A 22,899-nucleotide genomic window follows, 5' to 3' on the forward strand; every position below is an offset into this window, starting at 1 on the left:
GAGGTTAAGGTAGCATCCTTGTCTCTCTCTCATAGCTTAGACATGCTGTTCATTCATTTCTCCTACTTTCCACTGCATGTCTGCCTTAGCCCTCCTCAGGTCCTTGCTAAAGACAGCATTTTCTTCATGTCTCTCAGTTTTAATTTGTTCTTTCAACTCAAAACTCTCTTCCATGTTGTCTGTCTTCAAGCACCATTTAATTCACATTCCTGTCCTGCAGAATAATGCGAAGAATGTCCCTTTTGCCTGAAGTGTGAAGCCTGGATGACTAAGCCTGGCCTTTAGGACCTCCGTGCCTGTCCTCCAATGCCTTTCCCATGGTCTCCTTCTCTTCCCAGTTCAAATCATCTCCTCTAGAACATTTCCTTTATCCTCCTTTCCAGGGTTGCTCTACACCCTCACTTCCTTCATTTGTAGCTGTCCTCTTTCCTGCTCTTGAAATCAAGTTCCTAGATCTTAGCATCTGCTGTATGAAGACAGTGTGCAAAATACTTATTGGACAAAACGAGGTGGTCTGTTGGGGAGGGGGCATTATATTTTTTGCATAAGCTTGATTATTTCGCAATTCTTACCTCGGAAAGTTTACAGTCCTATTGGAAAATGAGTGGAAAAATAAATGCCTAAAGTGAGAAGGACATCAAGATGGTAGTTTTTATGTAATTAGGCATGAGTCTCTTGATTCAGATGAAACCCACTAACTCTTGTATGACTCAAAAAACGTTCAGCTACTGGTTGTCGGTAATGTTTCTCTTTTTGTTTTTGAGATAGAGTCTCACTCTGTCGCTCAGGCTGGAGTGCAGTGGCGCCCTGTCAGCTCACTGCAGCCTCTGCCTCCTGGGTTCAAGAGATTCTCCTGCCTCAGTCTCACCAGTAGCTGGGATTACAGGCACCCGCCACCACGCCTGACTAATTTTTGTATTTTTAGTAGAGACGGGGTTTCACCCCATCTTGGGTTTAGTAGAGACAGGCCAGCCTGGTCTCAAACTCCTGACCTCAGCCTCCCAAAGTGCTGGGATTATAGGTGTGAGCCACCACGGTGGCCAGTAACGTTGATTTCTAGATATTTCAAGGAGTTACACACAGTGGGATGCAGAAGTCTTATTTCAAGGAGCATAAGCATGTAGTCCATCACTCAGTGTTCCTAAAAGTTGCAAATTAAGTAGAAGAGGCCCCAGTTGATCAAATATTTAAAGTAGCTACAGCACAGACTGGACAATACTGGTGCTTTAGTGATTTTCATCGTCATTGGGAATCTCTGAATAATAATGATGGAAGAATTAGGTCCAGCTGTCTTATATTCCTTAAACTGGATGGGAAGAAAAGATGATCAAATGCGGATTTCATATGTTCATCCACATTTTGAGCTCTTATATGAAATATATAAGGACATTCAAATGTGTGAGCTAGTAAGATCTTTTGGAATTTGGGGAAGTAACAATTGGCTTAGGAAAAGATTACCTTGGAAGTGAGAATTGAGTTTACCAGAGATTGTTTTATCATTTTGTTTGTCTTGTTTTAATCTATACTCCTGCAAGGATAGAGAGGCATACATTTAATGAGAAAAGGCTCAGCTAGTTCCACATCAGATGAATATTTTTATTTTCTTAGATGTACTATCTTGAGCTCAGAATTTGAATAGGAAAATGATTGAATTTGTATTGGGGGAAAGAGTTTTAATGTCATTTTGGCAGAGCTGAATAAAGAGCACTGAACGCTTTTATTAAAGTTGTCCCCAATCCATAAAGTGAGTCCTATCAGTAAGATTTATGATTTTTTTTTTTCTGAGACAGAGTCTTGCTCTGTTGCCCAGGCTGGAGTGCAGTGGCATGATCTCGGCTCACTGCAACCTTTGCCTCCTGAGTTCAAGCAATTCTCTTGCCTCACCCTCCCAAGTAGTTGGGACTACAGGTGCACACCACCTCACCTGGCTAGTTTTTGTATTTTTTGTAGAGACAGGGTTTCACCATGTTGGCCAGGCTGGTCTCGAACTTCTGACCTTAGGTGATCCACCCACCTTGGCCTCCCAAAGTGCTGGGATTACAGGCATGAGCTGCTATGCCTGGCAAGACTTCTGATTTCAAGAACAGCCATTAGTAGCCCAGTCTCAATGAATGATGTTCACTCTCTTCCTCTTTATTCTGACATTATTTGAGTGTGGTTGTGGTGTGGTTTCCTTGCACCGCAATTATGGCTTAAATCTCTTCTCTCACAGAGGAATCAATAAGAAGTGTATTCTAAGGGAAATGTATATTAACAGAATTAAAGCACGTGTACCTTGTATCTTAACATTTTATTATAAGTAACATTTGCTATTATCTTAGTTGTTTAATTATTAACAATTTAGCCTTTATAATTAATCATATTTTATTAATTATTTGGATGAGGACATTGATTATAATTTCTTATAACATAAAGGTAAGAAGAGGGCTTGCAAAAGTTAGATCCAAATTTAGATAAAAAATATAATAACCCTCTTGTGGGCAGTAACTATGGCAGTAACAAAGTTGCAGCATAGAATGGGTTAATTTTATTTTAATCCATGGGAAAAAGACTTAGATCTTTCAGGTGACTGTAACACTAATCAGGTAAAAAGTAGAAAGTGTGGCTTGGCTACCAGAACCGCCAGGCTGATGTTGGGCTGCCTTGATGAAGGCGTGGTTTCTAGAAAGCAGATTGGGGCATAATCTTACTGTATCGTGAGCTGATCTGACCATACTTAGATGATTGTGGTTGGCCCTAGATGCCAGATACATTCAAAGGAGAGCTTGAAATCAGGTCTCCTGGCGTCGTATGCTCTGCTTGTCCATATGATACTGTTACCCATTCATGATGTTTGCTGGCGTTGGGCTGGACTGGCACTCCTCTGTGCCCACCCACCCCTGTGACAGAAACCACATTGTCCCTGGTCATGACAAGCTCAGCCCTGGAATAGCTAAACTGAGCTAATCAGAAGGAGGAAATCCAGGATTTTTTTTTTTAAGGGTAGCTGCTAAAGGGGTAGCTTCGAAGTCTTGTTTGTGAAAGATGGTTCAATTCCAGAGAGTATTTGATCTAGAGGGAAAAAAGGGAAACATGTTAGGGAACTTCTGATATTTTCAATTGCGTTAGTTTTCCATTGCTAACTTAACAAACTGCCACAAATGGAGCAATTTAGCCACCCATTATTGTCTCGCATTTTACATGGGTCAGAAGTTTGGGTATAGACAGTAGGGTTCAACTAAGTCTCTGGTTGGGGTCTCACAACGTCAAAATCCAAGCATCGGGGCCAGGTGTGGTGGCTTACACCTGCAATCTCAAGACTTTGGGAAGCCAAGGTGGGAAGATTGCTTGAACTCAGGCATTTAAGACCACCCTGTGCAACGTAGCAGGACTTCATCTCTACAAATAATAAAAAAATTAGCCAGGCATGGTGGTACACACCTGTGGTCCCAGCTACTCAAGAGGCTGAGGTGAGAGGATTGCTTGAGCCTGGGAGGTTGAAGCTGCAGTGAGCCATGATCACATGACGGCACTCCAACCTGAGCAACAGAACAAAACAAACAAACAAACAACAACAACAACAAAACATCAGCTGGGCCATGTTCCTTTTTGGAGGCTCTAGAGAAGAATTCATTTCCAAACTCAACCAAGTTGTTGTTAGAATTCAGTTCCTTGCCAATTCAGGACTGAGTCCCTGTTGCTTTGTTGTCTTGGCCAGAAGCCTTTCTGACTTCCATAAGGCCACCTGTATTCCTTGTCACCTTGCCTCTTCCATTGCCAAACCAGCACGCGTGCACCCAGGCCTCCTGCACGTCCAGTCGCTCTGACTTACCCTTCTGCCATGTCTCTCTGGCTACAGCTGGAGAAAGTTCCCTGCTTTTAGGGGTTCATTCAGGATAATCTCTTTATCTGGATATTCATAGCCCTAATGACCTCTGCAGTCACTTCTTAACACAACATATTGACAAGTTCCAGGGAGGGCGTGGATGTCTTTGGAGGACTCATTCTGCCTGCCCAGCTAAAATGTCGAGGATGGATCATGACCCTCTATCAGATGGCCAGAGGGTACCGGGAGGCCCATTTCTTTGCCTTTGAGGATGTTGAGAAGGAGGGAAAAGACTGCTGAGGGTGTCCTCTCGGATTCCGGACAAGTGACTTCCCTGTCCCTTGCCTCCCTGAGACTTTAGAACCCACCACGGACACACATTGCAAGGAAAACCGGCAGCTTCTGCAGTCCTGAAGTCTGTGTTTAAAGTGGTGCTGAGTTTTTGTATGTTGACTTTGAGGCCCTGGGAGTGGAGTTGGTTTAGATAACTGTGATTTATTAAATTCCTGGAATTGTCAATATTGATTTGTCTGCTGTACGTAATGTTAAATTGATACAATAGAGATAGGCACTGTCAGCTTCATTCACGTGGACACGTAAAACTAACAATGACGGATAGCAAACATGTGCTGGGTGCTTCTTACATGCCAGACAGTATGCAAAGGAGCTTGACAGATCATCTTATTTAATCTTCACATCAATCGCATGCAGCGTAAATATCAGTCTCCCTTTATAGAAGAGGACTGTGAGGTGCAAAGAAGTTAAACGACTTGCCCAAAGTTGCACATTAATTGGAAGAGTCTACTGTTATGTAGGAGACAGCCTGGACTTCGCCCCCCAGCTGTGCTGCTCTCTGACTTAGAGGATTACATTATAATTTCACACAATGTTGGTCCTCATAGCATTTTACCAGTGTAAATAAGGGGCTTTTCATGGGCCTCGTAATTTTCATGAACAGAGATGAAAACACCCCATGTGTGGTTCCTGTTTGCCCTTGAACCATGAAAAGGCAACCTTGAGCATCTTTTATGAGCAAAGCTTGGTACTTGATACTGCATGTGATCCATGCAGATAAGATAAGAAGAGACGCAGAAGAGATAAGCAGCTCCCAACAATAACTCTCATGAACTCTTAGGGAGGTCCAATAGAACAGAGTGGGATTTGGGTTTATACCCAGCTGGGATTGGGGGAATCTTCTGGCTTGTGTGTCCGGAGCCCATTAATATTTGGCAAACTGTTTATATAAGAAGAGAAACGTGTTTGAACCCAGCGATTGATGGGTTGAGGAAGGGAAGGATGAGGTTACGTGTAAAACATTCAGGTGTGATTGAATTCATAAAGCGTAATGAGATGCCTTTTTTCTCCTTTTGGCATAGAGTGAGGGCTTTCTTTGCTCTAAAAAAAGTGTGAAATACCAGTATTTATTTGGTATTTGAACTTGTAAGAGTTTAATATTTTTCTTTCTTTTAAAAAAAATCTTCTAGACAGGCACAGTGGCTCATGGCTATAATCCCAACAGTTTGGGAGGCTAAGGCAGGAGGATCGCTTGAGCCCAGGAGTTCAAGACCAGCCTGGAAAACATAAGGAGACCTTGTCTCTACACACAATTTAAAAATTAGCTGGGCGTGGTGGCAGGCACCTGTGGTCCCAGCTTCTTGGGAGGCTGAGGCGAGAATCTCGCTCAAGCCCAGGCGTTGGAGACTATAGTGAGCCATGATCATGTCAGTGTACTCCAGCCTGGGTGACAGAGCAAGACCTTGTCTCAAAAAATAAAAATCCTTCTACTTCCTCTTTGCTTATACAAAGACTCAGAAAACTAATTTTAAAGTGATAGATGGTATTATGGGACTGTAATCAGTTTATTTTTTTCCAGTTTATCTCATGAAAATATCAGTCATACAAAGAAATGGAAACATTTTGCAGTGAATACCCATACACATCACTTAGGCTCTATAATTAACATTTTATTTTACTTGCCTTATTACCTACTCATTTATTCATCCTTTTGTCCATCCATTAATCATATTCTATGCATTTTAAAGTATGTCTCAGGTATCAGTACTCTTTCCCCTAAACAAATACTTCAGCATGTATCTCATTAATTAGTGTTCCATATTTACTTATGCTTTTTTTTCCTCTTAGGGAAATTTACATACCAGGACATTGACAAATATTAAGTGCTAACCTAGGTATACACATGTGCAGCTCAAAACCTTATCAAGGTACCGAATATTTCCATCATTCCAAAACAGTCCCTCATTCCTTTCCTAGTAAATCCCTGCCTCTACTCTTCAGGGCAATCACAGTTCTGATTATTTTCTACCGCAGATTAGTTTTCTGTCTGTTTTAGAACTTCATATAAATTGACACTATGTGCTCTGGTACTCTGGTTTCTTTTATACACCATGGGTTTTTGAGATCCATCCATTTGTTTTTGGTTTACTTATTTATTTATTTTGAGATGGAGTCTCGCTCTGTTGCTCGGGCTGGAGTGCAATGGTGCGGTCTCGGCTCACTGCAAGCTCCGCCTCCCAGATTCACACCATTCTCCTGCCTTAGCCTCCCGAGTAGCTGGGATTACAGGTGCCCGCCACAATGCTCGGCTAATATTTTTTGTATTTCTTTAGTAGAGATGGGGTTTCGCCATGTTGGCCAGGCTGGTCGTGAACGCCTGACCTCACGTGATCTACCTGCCTCGATTTCCCAAAGTGCTGGGATTACAGGCATGAGCCACTGTGCCCGCCTTTTTTTTTTTTTTTTTTTTTTTGAGGCAGAGTCTCGCTCTGTTGCCCAGGCTGGAGTGCAGTGGCGCGATCTCGGCTCACTGCAAGCTCCGCCTCCCGGGTTCCTGCCATTCTCCTGCCTCAGCCTCCCGAGTAGCTGGGACTACAGGCGCCGCCACCACGCCCGGCTAATTTTTTTGTATTTTTAGTGGAGACGGGGTTTCATTGTGTTAGCCAGGATGGTCTCGATCTCCTGACCTCGTGATCCGCCCGCCTCGGCCTCCCAAAGTGCTGGGATTACAGGCTTGAGCCACCGCGCCCGGCCTTTTTTTTTTTTTTTTTTTTGAGACAGAGTCTCACTTATTGCCCAGGCTGGAGGGCAGTGGCGTGATCTTTGCTCACTGCAACCTCTGCCTCCCAGGTTCAAGCGATTCTCCTGCCTCAGCCTCCTGAGTAGTTGGGATTACAGGTACCCACCACCACACCTGGCCAATTTTTGTATTTTCAGTAGAGACAAGGTTTCACCATGTTGGTCAGGCTGGTCTCGAACTCTTGACCTCAGGTGATCCACCTGCCTCGGCCTCCCAAAGTGCTGGGATTACAGACGTGAGCCACCACAACCAGGCCCAGATCCATCCATTTATCCCATATCATCCAGTACTGATACTACTGTATCAGTAGTAGTTTGTTTCCTTTTGTTGCTGAAAAACGTTCTTCTGTATGAATATTCCAGTTTACCCATTCTTCCATTGCTGGGCACTCAAGTTATTTCTAGTGTTTGGCTGTTCTATCTGTAGTTGTGTGAACAGTTTAGACAATTCTTCCATGGACATATTTTTCATTTCTCTCCAGAACATACCTAGGAGTGCCCTTGCTAGATCATAGGGTAGGTGACTAATTCCGTTCATAAGAAACTTCTAGACTTTTTCCCAAATTGGTTGTATCTTTCTATACTCCCCTTGAAAATATATGAGAAATTTTTTCTTTCTTCTGTTTCTCATAAACATAAGGTATTGTTAGTTCTTTAAATTTTAGCCATTTTGAGGGCGTGTATGTATATATGTATTTATATATATGAACTGATTTTTAAAATATAGCACATTCATTTTACTTTCCAGCTATAAATGGCTTGAGTTTTTGAATGCGGAAGCATTGTTAGAAACCAAAGTTGAGGTTTCACTATGATGTTTATGTTTATTTTCTATAATGTCTTAATCCAAACTTGTATTTTTCTTTATTCTGTTAGCCCACCAAATGATAAAATTATCTCAATGAATATCCTATTTGATTATGTAGTACCACTTTATCACACACCTACCAGATAAGCTATGGTGTGGGTAGGTGTGTGTGCATGTGTATTTATGTATGAATTCATGTATATTCGTGTGTATGTGTGTATGTGTGTGTGTGCCAGGGTAAAGAAGGAATGGGAGAGAGAGGAAGTAGAAACCCTTTTAGAGTTTAATATTTGCATGCCACATGTATAGAGCTGGAGGTGATATGGGACTGTTTTAATGCCTGTTCCCTCTTTATTTATTTATTTATTTTATTTCTTTATTTATTTTTTGAGACCGAGTCTCACTCTGTGGCCCAGGCTGAAGTGCAGTGGCGCGATCTCTGCTCACTGCAACCTCCACCTCCTGGGTTCAAGCAATTCTCCTACCTCAGCCTCTCGAGTAGCTGGGACTACACGTGTGCAGCACCACGCTTGGCTAATTTTGTAGTTTGAGTAGAGAGAGGGTTTCACCAAGTTGGCCAGGCTGGTTTCAAACTCCTGACCTCAGGTGATCCACCTGCCTCAGACTCCCAAAGTGTTGGGATTACAGGCATGAACCACCACGCCTGGCTCTGTTCCCCTCTTTAAAGGAAACCCAGGTGCATTTGCCATTTGGAAGGTGCAACTGTTGATACACAAACAAAAGCCAGGGCTGGCCTTGGTGGCTAATGCCTGTAGTCCCAACACCTTGGGAGGCTGAAGTGGGTGAATCACTTGAGCCCAGGAGTTCAAGACCAGCCTGGGAAACATAGTGAGACCCCGTCTGTACAAAAAATACAAAAATTAGCTGGGCATGGCGGCATGCGCCTGTACTCAGGAGGCTGAGGCAGGAGAATTGCTTGAGCCTGAAAGGTCTAGGCTGCAGTGGGCCCATGATTGTGCCACTGCACTCCAGCCTGGGTGTCAGAGCAAGACCCTGTCTCAAACAGACAAACAAAACTAGCATCTATTAATCCCTAAGCAGCGTCTAGATGTTACTTGGGACACTTCATTAACTCTTTTGAGTCATTAATATATTGAGTCATTTCTTCAAAGTATTCTCATAACTTTAAAAAGTTAAGTTCTAAGCATATCTATTCCAGAAGTCAGAAAATTTGAATCAGCATTGATCATATCAAGAGCTGGTCTACTGGAAAAACTGAAATGCCTCCAGATTGAACGAACTGCTCCTACAGGTCTCTCGTTTATAAAGTTAGACAGGATAGGATTATTTCCTTATTTCCTCTGCTCGTACCATTCACCTATTGTCTGTTGACAAGTCTTAGTGAAAGTATCGTTATTCCAGGAGCAGTACCTGTTGTAGAACGAAAGTTCAAGATGTCAAAGCAATTCTGAGGCCCATGGTGCTGGGTCAGCGGGAGCTGCAGCCCCCAGCCTGTTTCTTCTCTTTCTGTGAAATGCCGTTGGAGAAAGGACTTACAGATCAGACTCAGTGCTTCCCTGGGCCTGGCTCCCCAGGCCTCTTCTTGAGACGTGAAGGGAGACAGTTGCCAAGTTCAGTGCCTTGAAAGTTCCACTGTCCACCACTTTTTTTTGAGACAGGGTCTCTCTCTGTCACCCAGGCTGGAATGTAGTGGTGTGATCTCGGTGCACTGCAAGCTCTGCTTCCTGGGTTCAAGCAATTCTCCTGGCTCAGCCTCCCGAGTAGCTGAGACCTCAGGCACGCGCCACCACGCTTGGCTAATTTTTATATTTTTAGTGGAGATGGGGTTTCACCATGTGGGCCAGGCTGGTCTCAAACTCCCGACCTCAGGTGTCCGCCCACCTCAGCCTCCCAAAGTGCTGGGATTACAGGTGTGAGCCACCATGCCCGGCCTGCCCACCACTTTTTATGCAGAGCTCCAGGAGCCACTTCAGAGGTAGGGAGGGACCTGGAGTGCAAGCATGGCGAGAGTTTTGGGCCACCAGGTGTGACTTGGTTGCACTCTATTCACTGGCTCAGCAGGCACACACCTGGGCTGTCCATGTCCCAGAAGGGACTTTGGAAGGACAATGCCTGGTGTTGATGACGTTCATTCTGAGTTGCTGTGTGATGGTGTTAAAGCTTGTTTTTCATTTGGCATTTCAGATGAGTGTGCATGCCCATGGGCTGATGCAATGGAGCTGAGCTGTTTTCAGGGTCCATGTTTGGGATCAGGGCAGAACGGAGTGTTGGAGTCAGGTCCCTCCCTTTACTTCAGGTTCCTCCCTTTCGTCCCTCTTGTTTCCTCTCTCCTGTGGTCTTTCCTAACTTTCATTGTGTTTCTGAGCTGCCTGCATTGTAGGAGTTGTACTGTGCAGAGAACAGTGGCACCTGGTACTCTTCCCCTGCTGTCTACACTGCTGCGTTTTTCCTGGAGGTATTTTCCCACGCCCTTTGTCCGGCTTCTTTGGACTCTGCATGGAGACAGAATTAGTGGTGTAAATAGCCCTTCTGTTGTTTCTCTTCAAATAGAGATTTTACAAAAAGAGATGATGTTTTCTGAACTCAGGACATTTTTCTTGCTTCAGTGCTCATGAGATAATGTTCATTCAGTCTGATTCCTCAGTGTAGAGCCATACGTCTATTTAGGGTTTCACGTGACAGGAAGTAATATTCTGGGAATTGCCAATCTATTATTATGTCAATGTTTATGGTATTATGAAAATATGTGATTATTCTGAGTTAAGAAAACATAACAGTATTAGAAAAATGTATACATGTTATTCCAAGTATTGTGATCCAAAAAGTCAATATCTGCTTCTTAAGGATGGTGTCAAACTTTGGGTGTTTAATGGCATTTGATGACTCACAATATTCCCTTCTCATCAGAGGTTGGAGGTGATTGGTTTTTAGATGCCTCCTTTGGAACAAGGTTTTTCACTTCTCGCCCTCTTCTCTTTGTTATCTACCATCTGCTGGACATGTTTTTGAATGTGTGATAAGGCATATGGTTAAGGAATAGAAAAGTTAATGCATGCAACTGGTGTAAGTGGAAGACACAGTGGCTGCAGTCTGGTCAAGTCTGTAGCCCATCTGCCGGAGCACAGAGCGCCCTTTTAAAATGTGGCTTTGCTCTCCAGGCCCTGCATCCACGGATTGTCCAAATGTTGCTGGTAGCAAAATTAAGTCTATCCTTTCTCAGTGACTTCATTTGCACACAGCACATATGCTCAGCGCATAGTTTTAGGGATGCATTTGCTTCCCTTTACTCTAAACCTAAAGATTACGTGGTGAAATTAAACTCTGAGAGTGAGCCTTTTAGCCCATTCACCTCCTGGCAGAGCGAACGATTCAAATGGCTTTTAACACACACTTTGTATTCTCTTTAGAACTGATTCTTGTGCTGTAACTTGTGTTTTTAGTTGGATTTGAAATAGATAAAAGACTTTCATTGTGTACTTTCCCCACGACTTTTTGAAACAATTTTCTTCACCTACTTGAACCTCATTTGCCTTTATTTAAAACTTAAAATCACTGCCTGTACTGTTAGAATGTTTCTTTCTGTGTCTTGATGGAAATCTATTAGATGCCACATTAAATATTAAACTTGGGCATTCTAAATCAATACATGTTAAAGTGCTTCATAAATGCCAAGTAAACATGAGGGAGGAGCTACTAGCTTTTGGACCCTGGGTATTATTTATGTGCACTCATTAGACATTTTATTAATTGGATGAGGCCCATTCCTGTTTCATGTTCTTACTTCTGAACTCAGACTTCTTAAAGTCCATGAGAGAATGGACTAGCAACATTCGAAGTTAGATACTTGTCAACCCTTTCCTTCTGTTTTTTTAATTTTAATTTAATTTTATTTATTTATGTATTTTGATACGGAGCCCTGTTCTGTTGCCCAGGCTGGAGTGCAGTGGCATGATTTCGGCTCGTTGCAACTTCCACCTCCCAGGTTCAAACAATTCTCCTGCCTCAGCCTCCCGAGTAGATGGGACTACAGGTATGTGCCACCATGCCCAACTAATTTTTTTTGTATTTTTAATAGAGATAGGGTTTCACCATGTTGCCCGGTATGGTCTCGAACTCCTAAGCTCAGGTGATCCACCCACCTTGGCCTCCCAAAGTGCTGGGATTACAGACGTGAGCCACGGCACCTGGCCAATTTTTGTGTTTTTTTGTAGAGACGAAGTTTTGCCATGTTGTTCAGGCTGGTCTTGAACTCCCAGGCTCAAGAGATCCGCCTGCCTTGGTCTCCCAAAGTGTTGAGATTACAAGCATGAGGCACCACACCTGGCCTTAAATTTATTTTTAGTTTTTGTGGGAACATAGCTGTTTTGTGGCTGATGAGCCACTCTCCATCTATCCATCCATGCATCCATCCCATCCGTCCGTCCGTCCATCCATCCATCCATCCATCCATCCATCCATCCATCCATCCATGCATCCATCCCATCCGTCCATCCATCCATCCATCCATCCATCCATCCATCCATCCATCCATCCATCCATCGTCCCTACCTTCCTTACCTTTCACCACCAAATTGCTGTCATTATTATAGATTTGCATGGTCCTTTATAGATTTTCAAGTGCTTTCAGATCCATTCTCTGTTTTGCTCCTCATCATCCTGAGAGGTATTCAGGAGAGATATGATTCCTTTTTTAGACCAAGAAAAGGTGTTCAAAGTCATTTGGCTGGTGCAGCGTGGAGGTGTTCATCCCACACACGACCTCTTCCTCTCTCCTCTCAGCTCATCTCTCTTGGGGGTTTATGCACCCACATTTGGGTTCAGTCATGATTCCTGTGCAAGGACTCTTCAGTCCGGGCCCACCCAGTTCCTGGTCTCACAAAGCATAGTTCACATACTCATAATGAAGTGAGCACAGACAGTCATTTTTCTGATCTGAGCAAAGATATAAAGAATTAAGACCCAGTCCTTGCTTTTCAGAGGCTCGAGTTCCTATGGAGGAAGCAAAGGTAAAGAAAAGGAGAATGAGTGAAGCAGTCTAGGTGTGAGAAAAGCATGTCAGGGGACAGAGGAGGCAATGAGAAAGGGGCAGTCAAGGGGGGCTTCCCAGGGAAGTGACTTTTGAGCTGGAGTCTGAGGGCTAAGAATTAATCATGTAAAGAAGGAAGGACAGGCATGGTGGCTCACACCTGTAATCTCAGCACTGTAGGAGGCTGAAGCAGGCAGATCGCTCGAGGTCAGGAGTTCGAGACCAGCCTGCATAACATGGTGAAACCCTGTCCCTATTAAAGATACAAAAATCAGCCAGTCATGGTGGTGCACACCTGTAATTCCAGCTACTGGGGAGGCTGAGGCGGGAGTATCACTCGAACCTGGGAGGCAGAGGTTGCGGTGAGCCGAGATGGCACCACTGCACTCCAACCTGGGCGACAGAGACTCTGTCTCAAAAAAAAAAAAAAAAAAAAGACAGAATTGGCCAGGTGCAGTGGCTCACACCTGTAATCCCAGCACTTTGGGAGGCTGAGGCAGGTGGATCACGAGATCAGGAGATCGAGACCATTCTGGCTAACACAGTGAAACCCCCTCTCTACTAAAAATACAAAAAATTAGGTGAGTGTGGTAGCACGTGCCTATAGTCCCAGCTACTGGCGAGGCTGAGGAAGGAGAATCGCATGAACCCAGGAGGGAGGCAGAGGTTGCAGGGAGCCGAGATCACACCACTGCATTCCAGCCTGGGCGAGAGTGAGATTCCGTCTCAAAAAAAAAAAAATTAATCACGTAGAGAAGGAGATGAAGTGCTTTCAAGACCACATGGCCATCCATGTGGATTGTAGCTTTTGGATGGGACAAGGGAGTAAAGACATCAGCCACAACCACGAATTCAAAGTTTATGAAGTATTTGAAAAAGAGCATCCTGTTTTTTTGTTTGTTTGTTTTCAAAATTATCAGTGGGTTGCTGAGCTTTTGCTAGTAAACTCAGGCATCATACCACGGGAGCATCATGCGTAGGGGTGTTATTCTAATTCTGTGAACCGGGTGCCATGGCTGATCTATCTCCCTCTCACAGATTATTATCATTCTTCTTCACCCATTTATTCTGCTTGGCTGGTTCATCTTCAACCAGATATTTGGACATCAAAACGCCTAGCTTTTCCAGCATGAATTTTCCTCCAGCCCGCCTCCTCTGCTAATCTCGTGTGATTTGTTTGGAACACCCTTAGTTGTGTTTGTGGCTGATCTCTTTTACTTTCTTTCCTCGTTCTTCTTGTTGCCTTTTCAGTTAATGAAGGAGTGTCCACATCACAGCAACCAAAAGGGTACAGAAAGTTCCACCTCTTTCAACAGAATTTCAGCAGGGGCAGAAAGAGATTATGAACATTGTTGAGTGAAGCCATTTACACCCAGATCGGTGCCACATTTCCCTTTCCAAGTCCTAAAAGTGTTCAGGATAGGGAAGCTGATGCTGAACATCTTTATGATGGCATAGAGTGATTTACTTCCTGGTGGGAAAAGCCCTTTAGTGGTCCTCCTGAGGGCTACCCTGGACGAGCCATCTTTGGTGTGGCGAGTGGCCTCTTAGCAATCAAGAATGTCTTGGAGGTTCCTTTAATATTCTGGCCTTTACAGGAATTGAAAGGGAAGGAGCAGAGTGTTGTAGGAAGAGCCTGTTTTAAGTGATATTCATCGATTCGCTCATTCATGGATATTTATTGAACCCCTCCTACTCTTTGTCAGGCAGTATTAGTTACGTGCATGGCTCTCACCCTTCCTGAGTTCACAGTTTATTGCATGCAGTTAATTAGTAAGCAAGATTGCTGTTCCAGGTGAACAGATGTGCACTTAGCCTTGTTGTAGAACACCTGTCTGCAGGTGTGTACCTTTAGCCCTGTTCTGTATTTTCTAGGGCACCTTTCTGTGAAGTTCTAATTACGTGGCATTTTTCTGGATAATGATCTAAGGGACTTCCTAGCTTGCTGTGAAAACACAGGTTTGCTAACAAGTTAACAACTGTTGTGGAAAAACACAAAAACCTCTATAATCGGATATAAATCAAATGTGAAAAATGTTTTCTGTTTCCTCCCGCCCGATGCATGTAAATACTTTAAAGTTGATACAATTTGAGATGGTAGCATGAAGCCAGACTACTTTTAAAAATTAAGAGTTATGAATAAAACAGAGGAAAACAGCTCCGTTGCTTTAGAGAAAAGGTCAATAAAATGAAAGTGTGATCAAATGAAATGCAGTACAGTGAAAGTCACTTCCTGCAGCTGCTACCCGTCCTCCCGATGGCTTTTTGGAATGGGGCAGCAATTCACTCAGCCAGCTTCTCTTGCTGCTGTAACTACTGCTTCGCGAAGCATGGATGGGAATCAGCTGGGGATCTTGTTAAATGCAGATTCAAATTCAGAGTCCGATGTGGCCCCTGAGAGGCTGTACTCTTAACAAGCTCACTGATGAGACTGATTGCTGCTGGTTAGTGGACCACACTCGAAGTAGCAGGGCTGCACATCAGGGCTTGATGGTTAGCAACAGAGAGGGGCAGAGCCAGGATGCCATCATAGACCCTGGTGACTGCAAGGGGCCCTAGTTAACACTGCAGTCAGTCCTGCCCACAGGTAAACAAGGCACTCCTCTTTCCTTAGACTTTTAACATCTCAATTTAAGAAAGCTACCTAGAGGCTGAGCATAGGGGCTCACGCCTGTAATCCCAGCACTTTGGGAGGCTGAGGCGGGAGGATCACTTGAACCCAGGAGTTCAAGACCAGCCTGGGCAGCATGGTGACACCCTGTCTCTACATTAAACCAAAAAAAAGGCTACCTAGAAAATGTCATTCTCTGCCGGGCACAGTGGCTCACGCCTGTAATCCCAGCACTTTGGGAGACTGAGGCAGGCGGATCACCTCAGGTCAGGAGTTCAAGACCAGCCTGGCCAACATGGTGAAACCCCATCTCTACTAAAAATACAAAAAATTAGCCAGGCATGGTGGCAGGTGCTTGTAATCCCAGCTACTTGGGAGGCTAAACCAGGAGAATCGCTTGAACCCGGGAAGTGGATATTGCAGTGAGCCAAGTTTGTGCCATTGCACTGCAGCCTGAGTGACAGAGTGAGACTGTCTCAAAAAAAAAAGAAAAGAAAGAAAATGTCATTCTCATTTTATTCAAAACCTAGCTTCAAGAGAGGTGGTGGATTTAGTATGTCAAGCATTGGGGTAGAACGCAAATCATGTGGAAGGAATTCTGCAGCTTTTTCTTTTCTTTTTTTTTTTTCGAGATGGAGTTTCGCTCTGTTGCCCAGGCTGGAGTGCAGTGGTGCAATCTCGGCTCACTGCAACATCTGCCTCCCAGGTTCAAGTGATTTTCCTGCCTTAGCCTCCAGGTAGCTGGGGCTACAGGTGCGCGCCACCACGCCCAGCTAATTTTTGTATTTTTAGTAGAGACAGGGATTCACCATGTTGGCCAGGATGGTCTCCATCTCTTGACCTTGTCATCTGCCCGCCTCGGCCTCCCAAAGTGCTGGCATTACAGGTGTGAGCCACTGTGCCCAGCCAAATTCTGCAGCTTTTTCTAGATAAATACTTGGTGACTCCATTCATAACAATGAAAATATTTTATTGCGTACTTATTATATGCCTAAGACACTCTCATTAGGTCTTAACGATGCTGTCTATGGACTTTGGGCCTGGCTATCTTTCATTTGCTTCTAGTCACCTGCAGTCAGACTGCATCGATATCCAACCCAATGAAAACTGCTTCAGGGAGCAACAGAAATACTGCTGTTGTCTGAGGTCCAGTTGGTGCTTCATGTTAACCCACTCTTTTATGCTTTTTCTTGTTAAATGGAGTTCGACTGTTATCAACTATAAAACTTGCACATTTTTATGAGTTTCTGTTCGTGTGATCTTTTAGTATTGTGCAAATGCCATCTTGAATAAGTCTTTTATGAGTGCTCTTTGGGGCTCATTGAAAGAAATAATAGTTGACTATTGTTGCTCAGAGATGCAGAATGCCTGATTTTCCCATTCCTTCAAAAAAATTGTTTAATTTTAACGAATGGCTAGGTCTTCCTGAGATCCCTTTTACTACAGTTGATGTAGCAAAAAGCCTTGTTTTTTGCACCACGCCCAGATAGCACAGGGGCCGGCTCTGCCAGCTACCCCTCTCTCTGTGTCTTTTGTCCCTCTGTAGAAGGTGGCTCAGGCACTGCTGAAGCGATGGAATTCTCCAGTGACTTTTTAGTAATTGATCTCCCTGGAGATTCTCGGCTGCTTGTAGAATGTCAGAAGACTCTGGAGGATCACTTAAATGGCCATCCTTGTGAACACTTGTCTTCCTAGTTCACAGGGCTTTGATTTTTGTTCTGTGTCTTTAAATGAATTAAGTGGAGTTGGGTGTCCTGGACCCGTACCGCTTGAAACGCTCATTTCCACTCCTTCTGTATTAGAAGAGTCACTCAGCCAGATATGAGCCTGGACATCAGGAGTGGACTGTAGTCCAGATGGACCACGGCTTGTTTATGCTACAGGGCATCTGGATCTCCTAGATGGAATACCAGGGAAAGGAAGTTGAGAAAAAGGATCTGTGAGTTCTTGCTCAGAGCATTTGAGCTTTCATTCGGGAGCTGTATAATCATTTTCCTGCCTGTGGCTCCATCTCTTCTTCATTTTATACAGATCTTGAGGCCTCTCCCACCATAAGAACATACCTGTGGACTGGGCGTAGTGGCTCACACCTGTAATCCCAATACTTCAGGAGGCCAGGCGGGAAGATTGCTTAAAGCCAGGAGTTCAAGACCAGCCTGGGCCACACAGGAAGAAGACTCAGTGTCTACAAAAATTAAAAATAAATTAACCAGGCATGGTGATACACACCGGTAGTCCCAGCTCCTTGGGAAGCTGAGGCAGGAGAATCACTTGGGCGTAGGAGTTGGAGGCTGCAGTGAGCTGAGATCACCGCACTCCAGCCTGGGTGACAAGAAAACCCTGTCTCTAAACAAACAAATAAAAAATACCTGTGAAACAGCCCCTCTTTGATGTGAGAGCCCCTCCACCTGTTAATTTCCTTCACTCCATTGCCAGAAAAGCTGCTGTCTATACAGTCTTTCCCCTTGCTTAAGGGGAACTCATGCCTTAGCCCTCTGCTGTCTGTCCCTTCCATGTCACATCACAGTAACCTGTTTCCCCAAATCCAGTGGACGTTTCTGGGTCTGCTAACCTCATACACTGGAGCCTCCATCACCCCAGGAGTCTGTCCTGCTATCCGAGGCAAGGGCCTCTCTAGGCTTTCCTCATGCAGCTGGTCTGTCCTTTCTTAGTCTCCTTTGCACCCTTGCTCTCCTCGGCTTTCTAGAGCCCAGGAACCGGTATATTTTCTGATGGGCACCCTGTCCTTTGCTTGAGGAAGACGTGGCCTAGGATCCCAGGCCTGACCTCTCTAGAGCATCCTCTCTGCACCAGGGCTTCAGTTCCCAGCCCACTCCTGGATGGATGCCCAAGGCAGTCCCCCATGCAGACCTCTCTCCTGACCACCGGCCTGTGCAGTGGCTGTTGTCTGGATGTCCTCACTGATGACATATATCCTCACTCCCCTGCCACCCTGCCTTTATACAGGCCATTCTTCTAGGGTGCTTTTGCTTGATGGAGTCATTTTCACTCTTCCTAAAGCATCATGTGTTGTCCCCTATGGGTGTTGTCCCTTCTGGTTCTCCCATCCCAGGTCTTTGTGCTTAGCTTTGCTATTTAATGAGAAAATATTTATGGAATGGCACAGTGATCCAAGCACTGTTCTAGGTGCTGAGGGTCCAGACACTTCCCGCCCCGGATTGCAATTGCCGGTGCACGTCTTCATGTCTGTCTCTCCTTAGGGCCAGAACTGCCACTCACTCATCTGGTCCTGCGCAGTGTTTTCTGAAAAAGTCAATGTGATCGTACCAATTTCCTTCCTTCTCTTCTCTCCCTAAGTTCTACTGTGTGTCTTCCCCTCACCTCCCACAGGAGCAAAAAATAGGAAGTGGAACTTCATAGTTACAAGATTAAACAGATCAAATTTCATCATCATTTCTCGCTTCTACAGATAGCTGAAGTTTTGTGCGTATATGATGCAAGGTGTGAGTTGAATGCTTCCTTTGTTCCATCGATTTGCTCAGCTGTGTTTCCTTTCTGCTGTGTCCTTTGTTCAGGGCCGAAGAACTCCGCTCTTTGAAAAGTAATTGTGAGACGAGTATTCTGCTTATTCTTAGGTGGCCCCTCTGCCTATGAATATCAAAGCATTTTGTTGGGAAACAAACATGAGATTTGCAAATGTTTTTATCCGGTAATACTGTCATCCTTTTCCACTGAGACAAAGTAACCAAGTCTGAAACACAGGACAACATAGCTAGACAATTTATTTTGGGGCTGTTATCCCTAGGGTTGCCAGTTATAATACAGGACACCAATTGTATTTGCATTTCAGATAAGCAACAAATAAAATTTTAATGTAAAGATATTCCAAATTTTGCATGAGACATATTTACACAAAATTATTTGTTCATCATCTGAAATTTGAATGTACCTGGACATCTTTTTTTTTTTTGTCGTCGGAAACAGTGTTGCTCTGTCACCTAGGCTGGAGTGCAATGGTGCAATTTTGGTCACTGCAGCCTTGACCTGGGCTCAAGCGATCCTCCCACCTCATCCTCCCAAGTAACTGGGATTGGGACTACAGGACCACGCCACCATGCCTGGATAATTTTGTTTATTTTTTTTTTTTTTTTGAGACTAGGTCTTGCTATGTTGCCCAGGCTGTTCTCAAACTCCTGGGCTCAAATATAGCCACCCTTTTAACTGGCAGAAGACACTTGCTGGGATTAACAGTTTTTCGATCTCAATATTCAGTCCTGGTGATGTTTCAGACAGAGAGCCTACTCTTTGGTGGAAGCTCCTGTTTTTGCCAGTTTAAATCTCAGCTGCACTTTTAGCAAACTTCTCAACCCTAAACTTTTTAGTAGGATCAGTGAGAAGGCTGTGCTTTTTCATGGCACCTCTTTAAAGATGAAGGTCTGACACTAATTGTTACAAAGTCATACAGTTGCAGAGATGAGATCGCAAATGACAAGTCAATGTTGCATCCCTGAGGTTTTTTGCCTGTTACAGAAATGGAAGTTGTCTAATTTTTTTTTTTGAGACAGAGTCTCGCTCTGTCGCCCAGGCTGGAGTGCAGTGGCGCGATCTCAGCTCACTGCAAGCTCCGCCTCCCGGGTTCACGCCATTCTCCTGCCTCAGCCTCCAAGTAGCTGGACTGCAGGCGCCCGCTACCATGCCCGGCTAATTTTTTGTATTTTTAGTAAAGACGGGATTTCACCGTGTTAGCCAAGACGGTCTCGATCTCCTGACCTTGTGATCCGCCCGCCTTGGCCTCCCAAAGTGCTGGGATGACAGGTGTGAGCCACCGCGCCCGGCCTGTCTGATCTTTAAATGTGTTCAGTGTAGTTCAGCAAGAATTTCTTAAACATTCCATTTGTTAGGCAGAGCAGGGGAAACAGTGCTCACTTTTGAGACTGTCTTAGGAACAAAACGTTCCTTTTGGGGCCCAAGCCTGGGACATTATCATTACCTGGGGAGCATTTTATTTTATTTTTAGAGATGGATCTTGCTCTGTCATCCAGGCTGGAGTGCAGTGGTGCAATCATAGCTCACTATAGCCTCGAACTCCTGGTCTCAAGCGATCCTCCCATCTCAGCCTCCTGTGTAACTGAGACTACAGGCGCATGCTACGTCACTCAGCTAGTTTTTAAATTTTTTTTTTTTTTTTAAGTGACGGGGTTTTGCTATGTTGCCCAGACTCTGGGGAGCATTTTAAAGCAACATGATGGCCCAGGATTCACCCAAGATTCTGAGCACTTGGCCTGGTGGGGCCTGCCCACAGGTAATTATTTCAGGTCTCCTCCAGTGATTGTAGTATTCAGCCAGGGTGGGGACCCACTCAGGTGCAGCCTCTTGTGCTGTCTTGAAGTGTTCTCCCAGTGCCAATGTGGGGTGTGCATGGTGAGGACAGAACCTTTGCTCACGGGTTAAACACATGGCGGGTTTCACCCTGGGCCATGACTCCGAGGTCGGTCTTCCAGGTACATTCGGTAGGGTCCCAAATGATCAAAAATCCGTGTAGGCACTGACTGCATTTTAAAATCATTGATATATGTGCCTGGAGAGGGTCTGACTTGTCATCTAGAGTGCCTGGAATCTGAATTAAAATTCATGTCTATTTTCTGTTTGTCACTAATCTTTTGTGCTGTGCAGTTTGTCAATGTAACTTTGGTGGTGGTAACCTGGGCTAGTGAAAATGATGCATGTGAAACTGAATCAAATTAGGTGTAAGTACTAACTGACAAAAGCCTGTTGCAGCAACACCTGTTTTGTGTTTTGTTTGTTTGTTTGTTTGAGACAGAGGCTCGCTCTGTCGCCCAGGCTGGAGTGCAGTGGTGCAATCTTGGCTCATTGCAACCTCTGCTTCCCAGGTTCAAGCAATCCTCCCTCGTTAACCTCCCAAGAAGCTGAGACTACAGGCGCGCTACCACAACCAGCTAATTTTTGTATTTTTAGTAGGGACAGGGTTTCGCCATATTGGCCAGGCTGGTCTCGAACTCCTGACTGCAGGCGATCTGCCTGCCTTGGCTTCCCATAGTGCTGGGATTATGGGTGTGAGCCACCATACCCGGCCAGCAACACCTGTTAACAGTTACACAACAACTGGTAGCACTAGGCTCCTAATGAGACCCTCTGCCAGTCAGGGTGTGCCACCCAGTTAGGTTGACAAATCCGTCCTGTTGATAAAAGTTGAGAAACGACTCTCAGGATGGCCTGGCCCATAGATTGCTTAGGGTTTGTAGCCCCAATTTCATGATGTGAATCAAAGTAGCATAAAGACCTTCTGCATCCAGGTCCTGGGTTGCTAGTTAAAGATGTGGATTCCTGGGTCCTGATGCAGAGCTAGTGGATCAGGAGCTCTGGGATCCAGTAATAACCCCTGGGATTCTGATGCTGGGATCGAGGGTTATCTGAGCTGCATTCTGGCCATGGCAGACTGCCGTGGTGGCCCTGTGTTTGCCTGGGGTCAGATAGGGAAGGAAGCCGACCTTCATGAGCAAATGAACATGCAACCTGCGAGCCTCCCTCCGTGTGGGCAGTGGTGTCCCACCTCTTTGTCTTTACAGAAGGCTCCCTTTCCCCTCGTGGTGTGCCAGGGTATATTAAGAGCGTCCTCAGAAGTCCCAGGTTTCCCTGCTGGCTTATCTCCAGCTCTGCATACTCGCTGTTAACTTTGGCACAGCTGGGCTTGTTCCTGTGCTGGGATGGTATCACTTTTTCCTCTCTGATACTTTCTTCCTGTGACTTTTAAGGCAGATTGAATTAATTAATTTGTTTTTACCATGAGCAAAGTCTTCCACGTTAAACTCTTAAAAAATTCCATGGATCTGATCAGAAATCTTCATTAATGCGAAATAGTAGAGCTAAACATACAGCAGTGGCTATTGCCAGCAACTGCGGGGAGGAAAAAACTCTCGAATAAAGTTTTAAAGGTCTATATTATGAAACCTCTATTTTATACTTTGCTCATTTGGATTTTGTAGTCATTTAGACAGAGAGTGGCTTCTAACGCATACCCTTCAGTCCATTGAAAGCAAAATATGTTATACAAATTAGTATAAACCAGTAGTTCTCAAATAGGACTTTTTGTAAGCTAAGCAGAGGTGTTTTCATACTAAAAATGGAATTTAGGGGGAGCTGTCCCAATTTTTCCTGGGAAACATTACAGTTTAAAGCTTTTGTCTCCTATACAGGTTTCTAGTCCATGGTGCATGTCACTACTAGACCGTCCAAATAAATTCTATCCAACCCCAAACTGTAAACGTCTTTATGTTTGATGTCAGTGCGTGTCTCACTATCACTTGTAGGTGTTCTGCCACTTAAAAAGCTTGAGACCTACTGGCATAGACAAGATTGCAAATTTGAAATCATTAGACTTTATTCTGGGAGGGCCTTATTGACCATGAAATGTTGATGTCATCTTGCATGAAAGCCCATGCCCTCCCCACCCTCCATCTCACACCCTTGTTGGTGTAGCCCATCATCTCAGTTGTCAACTCCTGAGTGACATTCTTTCCTCTGGGCTCATGGAGCACCCTGGATAGCTTCTGCATGTCACCTTGCTGATGTTATAGGGAGGTGCTCTTTGTCAC

The 22,899-nt window shown here is 44.6% G+C and overlaps 1 protein-coding gene across 5 annotated transcripts in view; it reads left to right on the forward strand.

Annotated features, from left to right (window-relative positions):
• Positions 1 to 22,899, forward strand: part of LOC105488203 (family with sequence similarity 171 member A1) — a 181,668-nt gene that overhangs the window by 7,459 nt on the left and 151,310 nt on the right. Inside the window, exon 1 of one of the 5 annotated variants that reach the window (XM_071070444.1) lies at positions 11,622 to 11,718. The exons of the other annotated variants lie outside the window; for them this stretch is intronic. Coding sequence (XP_070926545.1) covers positions 11,637 to 11,718 — 82 coding nt within the window. The 5' untranslated portion in view covers positions 11,622 to 11,636. Of the gene's footprint in view, positions 1 to 11,621; positions 11,719 to 22,899 lie in introns of those variants that run through there. 5 annotated transcript variants of the gene reach the window in all.

This window comes from Macaca nemestrina, chromosome 9 (assembly GCF_043159975.1).
Source record: "Macaca nemestrina isolate mMacNem1 chromosome 9, mMacNem.hap1, whole genome shotgun sequence".
Taxonomy (NCBI): domain Eukaryota; kingdom Metazoa; phylum Chordata; class Mammalia; order Primates; family Cercopithecidae; genus Macaca; species Macaca nemestrina.